At 43.4% G+C, this 15,038-nt stretch overlaps 2 protein-coding genes across 3 annotated transcripts; one reads left to right on the top strand and one right to left on the bottom strand.

Moving 5' to 3' along the window:
• Positions 1–522: 522 nt before the first annotated feature.
• Positions 523–2,470, bottom strand: MOAP1 (modulator of apoptosis 1). Its single transcript, XM_049612264.1, has 2 exons — positions 2,266–2,470; positions 523–2,169 (listed from the first exon to the last, which is right to left on the bottom strand). The coding sequence occupies exon 2, from the start codon at positions 2,050–2,052 to the stop codon at positions 994–996; it is 1,059 nt and encodes a 352-aa protein (XP_049468221.1). The 5' UTR covers positions 2,053–2,169; positions 2,266–2,470; the 3' UTR covers positions 523–993.
• Positions 2,471–2,529: 59 nt separating this feature from the next.
• Positions 2,530–4,083, top strand: LYSET (lysosomal enzyme trafficking factor). Of its 2 annotated transcripts, none has more exons than XM_049612266.1 (2): positions 2,530–2,594; positions 3,473–4,083. In XM_049612266.1, exon 2 carries the CDS (start codon positions 3,489–3,491, stop codon positions 3,882–3,884), a length of 396 nt encoding a protein of 131 aa, XP_049468223.1. In that variant the 5' UTR covers positions 2,530–2,594; positions 3,473–3,488; the 3' UTR covers positions 3,885–4,083. The 2 variants fall into 2 exon arrangements, with proteins under 2 accessions (XP_049468223.1, XP_049468222.1); XM_049612265.1 differs by lacking the exon at positions 2,530–2,594 and adding an exon at positions 2,601–3,048.
• The last annotated feature ends 10,955 nt before the right edge of the window (positions 4,084–15,038 follow it).

Genomic DNA, 15,038 nt, shown 5'->3' with positions numbered 1-15,038 from the left:
TGCATCTCCTACTTCTTTTTTTTTTTTTAATGTTTGTTTATTTTTAAGAGAGAAAGAGAGACAGAGCACGAGCAGGTGAGGGGCAGAGAGAGAGAGAGGGAGACAGAATCCGAAGCAGGCTCCAGGCTCTGAGCTGTCAGCACAGAGCCCACGGTAGGGCCCAAACTCATGAACTGTGAGAACATGACCTAAGCTGAAGTTGGACACTCAATCTACTGAGCCACCCAGGTGCCCAAGATTCATTCATTCATTCATTCATTCATTTAGAGACAGAGAGAGACAGAGCACAAGCGGGGGATGGGCAGAGAGAGGAGACACAGAATCTGAAGCAGGCTCCAGGCTCCGAGCTGTCAGCACAGAGCCTGAAGCAGGGCTTGAACTCAAGAGAGCTGTGAGATCATCACCGGAGCAGAAGATGGATGCTTATCGGATGGAGCCACCCAGGCGGGGCTGGAACCGTATGTTCAGATGAAATCTCTCTTGGAATCTTGATATAAATAAAACAGATTTTTTTTAAAAAGGTCATTTTATCAGCATTCCTTTATTTTAGAAGTTCACACAGGTCATCCTATAACACCTATTAAAATGGCATTCGGCACGGATGTTCTGACGACACATATCAGGAATCTGGGGTTCGAGGGAACAGCTGACAAACTTATCAACCTCAGCATTTGATTCCGCCTCTTGTTCTGATTGCACAGAATCAGTAAAATTGTGATTGAAACAGAAAATACCTTAGCATCTTAACCACTGCTCATATCTTCATAATAGACAACACACATCTAAAATCTATAATAATCACATCCAACATGCTATCTTTGCACCTGTTACCACAGAAGCTGACATCTCAACGGTCAGCACATGCAACTGAGCCTTGCCTGTCCTCTCGGAGCACCATACGTATGCGGTGCCAGACCCTCTGTACAATTTTATATGGCAAATTCACAGGGGTAAATTTAAATACATAAATACTAGTGCAGAACTACATCCTTCCTAGTCTATGACACACTTAGGAAACATTAACAGAAGGGCCTCCTCCTCCTCAGCTGCCTCTTCATCCTTTATCAGTGCCAGTAATTCCAAAAAGCCAGGGGCGGGGCCGTCCTTTGGCACGGGAAGCTTCCTGCGAAGCGTTCTGTGGATTGCTCCGGCAAAGATTTGGTCTAGGCGGGCCTGATTCACAACATCTTTCTCGATTGCTCCTCTCTCTACCAGCTTCTGTAATAAAGGCTCCAACCTTAACACGTAAGCGGACAGTTTTTCTTCATCCTTCTGATAAGTGGTCAGATATCTGACCTGCAATTCCCTAGGATTGTCGATAACCCCAAAAACCTGCTCAAGGGCCCGCAGGCATTCAGCGACTGTAACGGAAGGATTGTTTATCTTAAGGACTCGAATAACATCAAATGCTGGGCCTCTAAGGCTCTCTAGCAATCGCCTTCTTTTCTCTGCATCTGACACCTGCCATGTCTTCATCATCTGAGTGGTATGAAATAGCCAAGATTCAAATTCTTCTTCTCCTGGTTCTGGAGGATCGCTGCCTGAGAACACTCTCAGCTTTTTGTATTTCAGGTATTGCAGGGCAGGCTGAAGAGCCTCATCTAATGCCTGTGCCAACACAGGGGCCTGTATTTCTGGGATCCTGTCCTGGTCTAGGTCGGAACGGTCGTTTCCATATCCAAGAGCTCTGGTCAACTCACCCAGTGTTGTACCCTCTCCCTCTAAGAATTCGTTTAATCTGCTTAAAAATTCATTATCCGGGTCCGGAGGCTTAAAGATCACTCTCCAGACACCCCCTTTTCCAGGGATCTCCTTAGGGACCAGAGCATGACTAGTCTCCTCGGTTAGCCCTACTAAGGCTACATTCCAGTTCTCCACCCGCCGGAACATCCTCCCCAGCAGTGAGTACTCGCCCAAGGGCGCTAAACCAGCCCGCAGAGCCTCCTCGATTTCCGCCACAGTGCAGGTCGGGGGGATGCCGGCAATCAACAGCGCCTTCCGAGGGTTCACATCCATCCCCCTGCACCAGTCTTCTAAAAGTCTCAGCGTCATGGTGCTCAAAACAACGGATTTAAATTCTAATTTGGCCGGGGTACTGATGCCCCCGCAATTCACGGCGTTTCTCTGCGGCACCCCAGGTTAAGTGCCGTCAACGTCCCGACCGGCGGCCTGCGAGGACAAAGCAGTCAGGTTAGCTGCAGGTGTCAGTGACCCCGGCCCCGAGAGGCCCCGCACCGGTCCCACTGCAACAGGCGGCCGTCTCACCCTCTCTGCGGCCGCGGGCGCCCCTCGCCGCTATCCTCCGCCAGGCGCAACCGGGGTACGGCGGTCCGCCCCGTAGCCGCGCTGCTGTCCGCGGCGAGCCACCGGGGACCGGGCCGAGGAGCTCCGGAGTCGCCCGGCCCAGACGGCCGCCCCCGGAAAGGGATGCGCCCCGACCCCCGGGGTCGCAGCTGCGGTCCCCGGTCCCGGCGCGCGGGGAGGCGGCGCGGCGTCACGACGGGGAGGAGCGCGCGCCCTTCCGGCCCGAGCCGGAAGTCCCGACCGTGGTAGCATCCGGGACGGCGGGCGGGCGGGCCAAACGGGACAGGAAGGTGAGATCCGGGCGCTGCTCGTTCCTGCAGGCTCGGCCGGTGGCCGCTGTCCGGCGCTGGGTTCCCGGCGCGGCGAGGCGGAGAGGCCCGGGCCCGGCGCCGCCCGCGCAGCCCTTGGTCGCGGCCGCCGGCGCTGCACCGCGGCGGGGGGCGGGGCCGGCTGCCGGGGAGGCCCGGGGGGCTGGGGAGCCTCCCGGCCCGGCCGGGTGACACGGGCTGGGGCTCCGGCCGCAGCCACAGTGGCCCGGCCGCCGCGTGACTGGCCGCAGTCACGCTGTGCTTAATCACAATTAGCTTGTGCTCCGGGCTGGCCGCGCTCCCATTTCTCCCAGCCGGTGACCCCGGGGATTTCTCTTATGGTGGCTTTCTCTGAAATGCCAAAACCACCCGATTATTCAGAACTGAGTGACTCTTTAACGCTTGCCGTGGGAACAGGAAGATTTTCGGGACCATTGTAAGTGTTTAAGAGTTACTGTCTTAACTTGGGGGCTCCAACATTGGTTTGACTTGGAGAATCGAATGTTCACGTAAAACATTACTGAAACAGTACTGTTTAAGCCAGAAAGTATTTGAACTATAAAAGTGAAGTGTTCCGTAGGAAACCAGTTTAATTCCACTTTCTCAAGGGAAGTTGTGCTGGACCCGTTTCAGCCGGAATATAGTGATTTGATTTTTTTCTGTGGGAGTCACATAAAAAGCACTCTCAATATGCAGTGAAACCTTACTTCTTCGTAATTATTACATAAAAGAAGCTGTGAGTTGTTTACGTTTCTTAGAAAATGTAAATCTAATGATTTTGAACTTTAAATGCATTAATGGAATAGTTGCCATGACCGCCTTACTAGACCCTAATTTGTAATTTTTTTTTAAATTTGAAGGCACAGAGCATGGAGAATGATGAACTTCCGTCAGAGGATGGGATGGATTGGAGTGGGATTGTATTTGTTAGCAAGTGCAGCAGCATTTTACTATGTTTTTGAAATCAATGAGACTTACAACAGGCTGGCCTTGGAACACATTCAGCAGCACCCGGAAGAGCCCCTTGAAGGAACCACATGGACCCACTCCTTGAAAGCTCGGTTACTCTCCCTGCCGTTTTGGTTTTGGACGATTATTTTTCTGATCCCTTACTTACAGATGTTTTTGTTCCTTTATTCTTGTACAAGAGCTGACCCCAAAACGGTGGGCTATTGTATTATCCCCATATGCTTGGCAGTTATTTGCAATCGCCACCAGGCATTTGTCAAGGCTTCTAATCAGATCAGCAGACTACAACTGATTGACACGTAAAATCAAGTAAAATCAAATCGGTCACCATTTTTCCTTACAGTACAAAACTGCCAGTGCTATATGGAACCTGATCACAAGACTGCAGTTTCTTCACAGATCTCAGGAAGTTGTGGTGGGGCAGAGGCTTTCTAAAAAGTGTGACCAGGGGGCTCTCTTTATCGGAATAATAATGACTTTTTAAATGAAGCCTGAGATACAGTACTACAGAATCATGTTGATGACTTCAGCTTTTGGAAGTAAAATCGTGTCTGTTATTTGCATTCTTTAGAAACTTGAATAAGTACCTGAACTCCTATTTTTATTCCACTGTGCAACATAGTGATGATTCAGAAATTTTTCCTTTGGGGAAGAAAATAAATATGAAAATTTCCATTGTGCTTAATGTAAAAAGGTCCAAACATGGTCATAAAATTTAAATTTTATACAGTTACCTGGCTTGCTTTAAAATTCTTCAAACTAAAACACCAGTTCAACCTTGTAAACTAAGCCAACTATTTATGCTTGCTTGCTATCAGTTTGTGAGAAATTGGCATACAATTATTGAGGTGATGGCTGTCTTGATAAACAAAGTTTGTGCTTCCTTTTGGTAAGGCTACTGGCATTATCAGCATTATTAATGCCTTTGGTTTTTTAAAAATTACTTGGGAAAGAAACTCCATGTTTGGAAGTTGAGAAATCTCACACACAGAAGATGGAAACGAGGTGTTCAGTGAAAATATTTCGTCCAGTCTCTGTCAGATGTGTGACACCACTCTAACATCCTACCAGGTCATCAGCCTTGTGAGTTTCTTTTCTGGCCTAAGGTCCAGTCTTCAGGCAACAGGTTAACTGCATGAAGATGTGATCCTTGTACTTCCTCCTTTGCATTTGTACTTCCTACCTCATGTCTGGTACCAATACAAATAACTAAAACATGGAAATCTCAGATTTTAGGATTTTTTTTCTTTTTCTTTTTTTTTTCTGGGTGGGATCAAGATGTATTTTTATACAGTAATGGCATTAATACCAAGGAAATATTTTACACGAATAGATTTTAATAATAACCATAACCTCTTTTGGTGCTTATTCTGTTGGGCCTTCTTCTAAGAGCTTTACACGAATTAACTCATTTCATCCTCTAAACAACCCTAAGGAAACAATTATCCAGGCTTTACAGATAAGGACACTGAGGTAGAGAAGTGAAAAGTAACTTGCCTGTTAAGGTCACACACCTGCTAAGCAGCAGAGCCAGGGGTAACCAGGCATCTGCTTCCTTTGTTCCTAACCACTGTCATTTGCTTCTCACAAATGACACGTTTCATGGTATTGTCTAGCTAGGCCAAGGAATGGAAATGGCATTATTGAAAGGTTTTTATCAGTTTGTATGAGCTACCGAAAATCTAAACGTGTTCTACCAGCCTCAGCGTTGAAGTCTGATTTGATTCGAATGGAAGGCTGAACATTCCACAGCAAGCTTTCCTCGAAAGATAGAGCGGGTATGTTTGTTGCCTCAAAAGCGGCAAGGTCAGATCCTTCTCCAGGCAGGCAGTCTCACTTTCCCTTTACTTCTTCCAAAGCTCTAGTGACTGAAATGATACATCTTGTGCTACAGTACACCGAAATCTTCCAAGTAGGCAGCAATTTGAAATGCCTTTTTCTGTGAGGGTCGGGTAACCCAATCACTTGGCATCTTTTGAGCACTTAACTGGTAGTATGCATACTGCAGATACCGCTTTCTGAGCGATTTACCCCTTTCTGAGTGATTCTGAGTGAATATGAGGAAACCTGAATTAAGCACAGGAGTTAAGAACTTGCCCGTGGTTCCACAGCAAGCACGTGGAAGACCCAGGATATGAATCCAGGCTGTCTGGCTTCAGATCTCCAGCTCTATCATTCCATTATACTGCTTCTCAGAAAAAAAGAGGATAATTTGGGGGAAATCATTGAGCAGTTTCTTTATTTGGTTACTCTTGAGGCAGTGGTAGTTTGAAAACGATTTAAGAAAACGATTTCAATTTTTTTTCACTTTATAAATGCTTGACATAATGCAAGGTTTGTGAGCTTATCATTTGTCTTATTAAATAGTAATTGCTTTTTATTGAAGTAGATTTTATCTCTTATACTTCAAATTGTAGTGTTTGGGGATTTGGTAAGTAAATGCTCAGTCCATCTCTATCTTTCAAGACCAGATTGTCTTGGTAGTAGAAATATTAAAATAGAGTAGGAGTAATTCAGTACTTCCAAAAAAATAATTACTAAGTTTCAGATTGCAAGGTTCATGTTTTTTGATTATTTAGGAATGAAGTATCCAAGTTGTGAATTATTCCTGTTTTGTCTATGGCTATTTAATAGTTCAAAGCGCTCTTTATAAAGGGAAAGGTGAAATTAATCTAACTGTATTAGATTGAGGGGGAGGTTAAAACTGACGGATAGAAGACCTGTGTGTTACATTGAGTCATTTGTTTCATATTCACATCACGATACAATAAGCAGTAAATACGGGATTAGATAAATGGCAAATATAGAAAGTGCTTCAGGGATTTTAGGGAAAGAGCAAGCATCCTAGGATCCATAACTAGCCAATGATATCTGCTTCCAGAAGTGAGAAAAACAGACTTATATCCCGAAGTGGCTTACTAAGTAAGTCCCTTTATTTGCAACCACACCTGAAATGAAGTAAAACCTGTTGAGTGCTTTTCATGGAAATATGCCAGATATTTTATTTTTTTGAAAGTGCCAGGATAGAGAATAAACTGAACTGCAGAAACAACATCTAATTCAGGGAGTCACCACGTGACCTTTCTCGTTTTAAAGGTGCTACCAGTTTTAAAGTAAAAGTGTGATTTCCTAAGTTTAGAATATGATTCTATTTCAAAGCTTTTATAATTGGTTAAAAAGCTTTTCTTTAACAGAAGACCATGGGGGAGGGGGAGAGAAAAAAAAAGTTACAGAGAGGGAAGGAGGCAAACCATAAGAAACTCTTAAAAAACTGAGAATAAACTGAGGGTTGATGAGGGGTGGGAGATGGGCATTGAGGAGGGCATCTGTTGGGATGAGCACTGGGTGTTGAATGGAGACCAATTTGACAATAAATTTCATATTAAAAAAAAAACTTTATAAAGTAACAAAATAAAAAAACTTTTCTTTGGGGAGGTGGAATCATGAGATAAAGTACTACGAGAGTAACTGCACCCATAAAATAATCAAACTGGTATGTTTGTTCACCATGGGTAGTAAGTGTTCTAGTCTTATTAAGATTATCTAGTGTTGATTTCCTTCTTGATGGATTTAACGTTCTCAATCTCCAAAACACTGGTAGAAAAGCTTACCACAATACTGCATGACTCTTTGCATCAAGTGTGTGCCATCACTTTATAAATTCTCCAATATATTTTTAAGTTCCATAGAATTCTGGACCATGATTGGGAATCATGCATTAGTATTTTTGTTTTGGTCTCAGACAGTGAGTATGTCTTGAACAGGAGCTGTATATTAGAATCATCCAAAGAAATAAAAAAGAAAGCAAAACTCTTCATATAAACAATGCCAAGATCCCTTCCCAGTTTTCTCAGTCTCTGGGGGAGGAGAACAGACAACTGTGTTTTTAGAGCTCTTCAAATGATTGTACTGGAACCATTGGTTTGTGTGCGTATGTTTATTTTTGAGAGAGGGAGAGAGAGTGAATGGGGGAGGGGCAGAGAGCGAGGGAGACAGGATCTGAAGCAGGCTCTGCTGACAGCAGAGAGCCTGATGAGGGGCTTGAACTACAAGCCATGAAATCATGACCTGAGCTGAAGTCAGATGCTTGAACGACTGAGCCACCCAGGCACCCCTGGGCCATGGGTTCTTAATGCACCACAAAGATTCAACTGTTAGTCATGACAGCTGTATTGGTCTTTGGCACAGCTTCAACAAATATTTTGTGGTAAGTTCACCTGAGCTATTTGAACTGCAAACCTTTAAACAGATGTCTATATATTTTTTCAAGGTTTAAGTAGACATTGTTACAAGGGGGGGGGGGGCCTACAGAGCAGGGTCTTATAAACTGATACATGTGGTCCCAGGATGTCACTATGGAAAATCAACAGGTCATGATTATAGAAGAGGTCATTGTAACTGAAGGCCATGATCCAAGGGAGGCCAGCTAGGAATTCAGCAGACATGATGAGGACAGACCAGACCAGGGATGGTCATGTCACAAGGTGAAGGAGAGGACAGTCCCCCTCACTCCTGCTTCCTGTAGCTCTCCAAATGTGACAAGACCCAGCCCATGGCAGGAGAAAACAAAGCAAGAGGTGAGTCCAATGGTGATGTCCATGGTCCTGAGCTGTTTCTGTAGCAGATTGGCATGGATCCGGGTCTGTAGCCCCAGGAGCCCCATACCAGGCTTGTCAGGCCCTCCACAATAGCAGTGTCAGCATGGACATGGCCTGTAGAGTATACTGCAAACAGCGGCCTGCCGGAGTCCAGGGTCAAGAATGAAGTATCTTTTCTGGTTCTAGTTCCTCTCCAGGTTATCCTGAATATACTTCTATCAGGCTTAGCCTCCCACTCTACCCAAATTGCTCTGTTGTCAAGAGGCCACTGGTCACTTACTCTTAACTACACCAGATGGTCAAGTCTCAGCTCTTAAATTATCCCTTGGCAGTTTTTGACACACTCCCTGTCCTTGAGATACCTTCTTCAATTGGTTTCTGGATTAGTACTGCCAGTAGAACTTTAGTGATAGTGGAAACGTTTTATGTCTATCTGTGTTGTCCAATCAGTAGCCACTAGCCATATGAAGTGAGCCCTTGAGATGTGGCTAGTGTGGCTGAGGAACTGAATTTAAAATTTTAATTCAGGGGTGCCTGGGTGGCCCAGGCGGTTAAGCATCCAACTTTGGCTCAAGTCATGAATTCAAGCCCCGAGTCAGGCTCTGTGCTGACAGCTCGGAGCCTGGAGCCCGCTTTGGATTCTGTGTCTCCCTTTCTCTCTGCCCCACCCCCACTTGCGCTCTGTCTCAAAAGTGAATAAACGTTAAAAAAAGTTTAATTAGTTCAAATAGCCACATGTGGCTAGTAGCTACTGGGTATTACCCCAGTTCCAGACACTTGCCTGCTTTGCCTTCTTCACCAGCTTCTCCTGTCTCTTTTGCTGGTTCCTCCCTGGGGATCCGCCCAGTTTCTGAATGCTGACATGCCCCAGTTCTCATTTCTATACTTACTCCATTGGTCATCCCATCCAGGCTCATGGCTTTAAGTGCCCAAATTTATATTGCTACCTGGCATCTCTCCTGAGCTCCAGACTTGGGATATTCAACTGCCTATTTGACATTTACTAAGACGTCATACGAGGCATCTGAGATTTGACCTGTTCAACATCAAGCTCCTCATCTTATCTCCACCTACCAAAATCTGCTCAAGGCCCCTAGAAGTCTATCAAACAAATGGCAACATAAAATGTTATGCCTCTCAAAATCCCTCCCATGGCTTTCCTTCTGAGAACAAAAATCCAAGCCCTTAACGTGGCTTACAAAGTCCTAAATAAGAGGCCTTTGACCATTTTCTGCCATTTCTTCTACTACTCTCTCCACTCCTCACCCCACTCTAGCCATTCCGATCTTCCTGCTGATTCTAGAACATGCCAGAAAAACCGGTCTCAGGGCGTATGCACTCAGTGTACCTTCTGTCTGCATGCTCAGCCCTGGCCTGCTCTATTCCTGTCTGCAGACCTTTGCTGAATTGTCAGCTTAGTGAGGCTTCCTCTGACCAGTCTATTTAAATAAAATTAAGCATCCTTTTCCCATGTTTTTCTCCACAGCACTTACCTTCCCATGACATGTTACGTATTTTGTCAGAATCTAAACTCCATGAGGGCAGGGGTTTTGTCTGTTCATTGTTGTATACCCTGTGCCTAGAACAGCACATAGTAGGTGCTCATTAATTATTTACTGTATGAACGATTCTTACTGCCACTGAATACCTCTTTCATTAGACTGCAAAACAATCTAGTTTGCTCTCCAGAGAAAATAAAGGTTAAAGTTAACATTTTCTACTAAGTGTGTAGCCTACCCTGTCACATGTTCTGGATAAGTTCAGTGGCTAAGGTTTTTTCAGGTTTCAGTAGTGATATGTTCTTTCCGAGGCCAAGATTTAAAATGAGTCCATTTACTTTTGCCAACAATGATGTTGGTTGTCTTGGGATTCTCCTTATTCAAGCAGGAAAAAAAAAAAAAATACCACATTCACAAACAAGATTTTAAGTGGTGGTTAGAGCCTTGAGTAATTCTCAAGGTACAATCATGAAGATAACAGTTTCCTAAACCACCTAACATATGCATCAAGTGTCCTGCCAAGCTCTTAGGGTTACAGCACACAATTTTTCAGTATTCTGGTGTTTAAGCCAATACCTTGGCCCGTAAATTACTCATTTAAAGTAGTAATGTGTTGTTATTATTATTTTAAATGATTGTTTTTGAGAAAGCGAGCACAAGCGGGGGAAGGGCAGAGAGATGGGGACAGAAGATCTGAAACAGGCTTTGCGTTATCAGCACAAAGCCCAATGTGGGACTCAAACCCAGTGACCGTGAGATCATAACCTGAGCCGAAGTCAGAGGCTGAATGGACTGAGCCACCCAGGTGCCCCTGTTATTAAGTCTGACACTTAATCAACTGAGCCACCCAGGTACCCCAAAATGTGTTTTAATTTTCATTTCTTTATTTATTTGTTTTATTCATTTTTAAGAGAGTGCAAGTGGGGGAAGGGGAGTGAGAGGCGGACAGGGGATCTGAAGCAGGCTCCGTGCTGATAGCAGTGGGCCTGATGTGGGGCTCGAACTCATGAATTGTGAGACCATGACCTGAGCTGGAGTGCTCAACCGACTGAGCTACCCAGGAGCTCTGTAATGTGTTTTTAGAAGTTAGTTCCATCTCCAGCAGAATTTTTTGCATTGGAGTAAAAATTTTTTTTTTAATGCTTATTTTTGAGAGACAGGGTATGCGTGGGGGAGGGACAGAGAGAGAGGGAGACACAGAATCCGAAGCAGGCTCCAGGCTCTGAGCTGTCAGCACAGAGCCCAACACGGGGCTCCAACTCACAAACCTCAAGATCATGACCCAAGCCAAAGTCAGATGCTTAACCAACTGAGCCACCCAGGCGCTGTGGAGTAAATTTCTATTTAAAACTGTACCCCAATGGCCTTGTCGCTGCCCCAATGTGAGCTACTGCTTTTTAAAAGATTTAAATAGAAGCTTATATTCTAGCGTTCACTGTTCCCTGGGCCATGTCTTTAAATAGAGCAATTCTGATCCCAAAAGTCACCTGAGAACTGGAATAGTTACAGCAACACTGTGAAATTCATTTTATACTTTAAGAATAATGCACTGTCTAGAGGGTATTTTTTCAAGGTTAAGGCTACGTACATCAGTTTTACCAACACTGCCTTTTTTTTTTTTTTTTTTTTTTTTACAGTATCTTACCTCACATTAGCTCAGTTTCCTAACCTCTTTAGAGGTCACATTCTGCTCCCTTTTCTGACAAAGTAATGATCAGATGGGAAATGTGGATTTTTTTGGTTTTTAAGTCTAGATTGGTTAATTTTTGCCCTGAATTACTTATGCACCTGGCTGGCTCAGTCAGTACAGCATGCAACTCTTGATCTTAGGATCATGAGTTCAAGCCCCACATTGGGTGCAGAGCTTACTTAAAAAAAAACTCAACAGTTTCAGCAACATTTCAGAAAGAGTAACTTGTGTGTAGAAAACTACAAAATACATTTAAAAAAATGCAAAGAGTTGAGTGTACAGTGAAAACTCTCCCTCTTCTTCCCAGCCCAACTCCCTCTCTGCCCAGAAGCAGTCTGGCTATCCTTTTAGGTACTACATGTGTATCTCACCAATATTTTCCAATGGCACCATTCTACACACTATTCTGTATCTTGCTGGTTTTCATTTAACATCGTATCCTAGAGATTGATCTTTAACACAGAGCTACACGTTGGCCTTTTTTAATGGCTGCCCCAAATTATTGTATGAATATTCTTATTTAATTAACCAGGGTCTTCTGCCAAAGGACATTTAGGTTCTTTACACTTCTTACTAAGAATACTGCTGCAATGAATAGTGTTGTAAATACATCTGTGCACCTGTGTACCGTTATCACTGGAAAAGTTTCTATAAATGAAACTGCTGGGTCAAAGAACAAGTACATCTAACATTTTTTTTTAACATTTATTTATTTTGAGAGAAAGAGAGTAAAAGCACAAGCAGGGGAGGGGTAGAGGGAGAGAGAGAAACCCAAGCAGGGTCCACACCGTCAGCACAGAGCCTGTCAAGGGGCATGATCCCACAACTGTGAAATCACGACCTGAGCTGAAATCAAAGAGTCAGACGCTTAACCGACTGAGCCACCCACATGTCCTGTACATCTAACTTTTGTTTGTTTGTTTGTTTTTACATCTAATATTTTGACAGAAGTGTCAACTTGACTTTTTAAAATTTTTTTTTTAATGTTTTTATTTATTTCTGAGACAGAGACAGAGCATGAGTGGGGGAGGTGCAGAGAGAGAGGGAGACACAGAATCTGAAACAGGCTCCAGGCTCTGAGCTGTCAGCACAGAGCCCGACACGGGGCTCAAACTCACAAACTGTGAGATCATGACCTGAGCTGAAGTCGGTCGCTCAACTGACTGAGCCACCCAGGTGCCCCTGACTTTTTTTTTTTTTAATGTTTATTTTTGAGAGAGAGAGAGAAAGCACAAGTGGGGGAGGACAGAGAGAGAGGGAGATGCAGGATCCCAAGGAGGCTCCAGGCTGTCAGCATGGGGCCCATTGAGCCCAGTGAGATCATGACCTGAGCCGAAGTCAGACGTTTAACCAACTGAGCCACCCAGGTGCCGCTCAACTTGACTTTCAAAGAGCCTATACCAAGTTACACTCTCATCATCAGTATCGTATAGCCCTCACATCCTTTCCAGCTCAACATTACATCAAAACTTTTGATCTTTCAGTCTGTAAAGTAAAAAATGGTATCACATTGTGGCTTTAATTTTCATTTCTTTGAAGTATTACTTTTTTTTTCCATTTAAAAACCATGTGTATTTCTCTTCTCGTGGTTTTGCTATTTCTTTCCTTTGCCCACTTCTATGGTTTGACTGGTATACATGAGATCTATAAAAGGAAATAGTTCTTAGTCATTATGTGCTGAAAATGCCAAATACTTCTTCCCTCTTTGTCTTTTAATCTTATTTATAGAATATTCCAAATTTTTCATTATTATGTAATCACATTTACTAATCTCTTCTATTATGGTTTCTGGATTTTAAAAAAATCTTGCTTAGGAAAGACACCTTCCTCACTCTGAGACTATAAAAACTATTACTCTATATTCTTTCTCTTTTAAAAAGAGTTATTATTTTTTTTTTTTGAGAGAGACAGAGAGAAAACACACCTGTATGGGAAGGGCAGAGAGAGAATCCCGAGCAGGCTCCTGGCTTTGAGCTTGGAGCCAGATGCAGGGCTTGATCCCATGACCATGTGTTCATGACCGCAAGATCATGACCTGAGCGGAAACCAAGAGTTGGATGCTGAACCAACTGAGCCACTCAGGTGCCCCTACTCCATTTTTTTAGTACTTCTGTGGTTTTGTTTTACATTACAAATCTTGATTCTCCCTGGAATTTATTATGTTCTAACTCATGAGAGATTTAAACTCTCACAAAAACTAGTCAATTTGTTTCTCATTTGTTAAGACTGAAAGTGTCATTTTACAAACATTCTCCATTAGGTGAGGATTTTACATTAAATATCCAGGAAATAATTATCACAAAATGATTGTAATCAATTTCCTCAAACATGTAAATTTTATTTGTAACCATCACATGCTGATTTTATGGCAATGCAGTTTTGAATTTTGCAGTGCTCAGCTACCCCACAATAAGTTCAAACAGGCATTTCTTGTAAACATTTCAGCACAACACACTGATTGACAATTGAGTTTAAAAAGCCTAGGTTTTCAGAATCTCTTATGTATGAAACCTAGGAGTATAGAAGATATTCTCTATTTGTTCAGATTGGACAATCCCACTGAGAAATAGATGTATCTTTAATAGGCTAAATAGGAACTAAACAAAAGTACAATAAACTGAGGGCCACAAGTGTCTCCAACTGATTTTGTCATTTGGAAGAAAACCTAAACTTTATTTCCTTTTAAAGTACAAGTCTTCTCAATAAAAAAAAATTTTTTTTACTATCAATTGAATTTTCTTTTAGTAAAAATTAAAAAAAAATTCTAAGCAGCTGAAGGCATAATTTTTTCCTTCCCCTGAAGGAATAATTCTAATAAAGTATATTTCATTTTTTTATTTATTAAAAAAAATTTTTAATGTTTGTTTTTGAGAGCTCGTGTGTGCACACATGAGCAGGGGAAGGGCAGTGAGAGGGAGACAGAGGATCCAAAGTGGGCTCCAAACTGATAGCAGAGAGCCTGATGTGGGGTTCAAACTCAGAGAACCCTGAGATCATGACCTGAACCAAAGTTGGATGCTTAACTGACTGAGCCACCCAGGCACCCCTAAAGTACATTTCATAATACAAGGTGGGGGGAAGTACAGGGGGCTAGGTACCAGGAAACACACAGCATGAGGACCTAATATCACCTAGGAAGCCAGGAAAGTCTCCTGGAGGAAATGTTGAAGTTGAAGGAAGAACTAGACAGGTAAAGGACGTCACTTGGTTGAGGACTTGAAAGGCAGCCAGTTGCAGAAGCGTAAATCCTCTGAGTATGAACACTATCTCTAAACTGGGGGGACAAAACTTCCCATAATTTTTTCAAGTAAGTTTTCCTTCTCCCCAAATTAATTTTTATTTTTTAAGGTTTATCTATTTTGAGAGAGAGACAGCGTTAGTGGGAGAGGGGCAGAACAAGAAGGGAAGAGAGAGAATCCCAAGCAGGCTCTGCACCGTCAGCGCAGAACCCAAGGAGGGGTTCCAAACCACAAAACCATGAGATCATGACCTGAGCCGAAACCAAGAGTTGGACGCTTAACCAAGTGAGCCACCCAGGTGCCCCCAAATTTTTTAGAAAGTAAGCTCTACACCCAACACGGGGCTTGAACTCATGACTCTGAGAACAAGAGTCACATGCACTAGGGGCACCTGAGTGGCTCAGTCAGTTAAGCGGCAGACTTTGGCTCAG

This window comes from Panthera uncia, assembly GCF_023721935.1.
Source record: "Panthera uncia isolate 11264 chromosome B3 unlocalized genomic scaffold, Puncia_PCG_1.0 HiC_scaffold_1, whole genome shotgun sequence".
NCBI classification, from domain to species: Eukaryota; Metazoa; Chordata; class Mammalia; order Carnivora; family Felidae; genus Panthera; species Panthera uncia.
The sequence above is the reverse complement of the archived record's forward strand: the minus strand, read 5'-3'. Positions and strand labels throughout refer to the sequence as shown.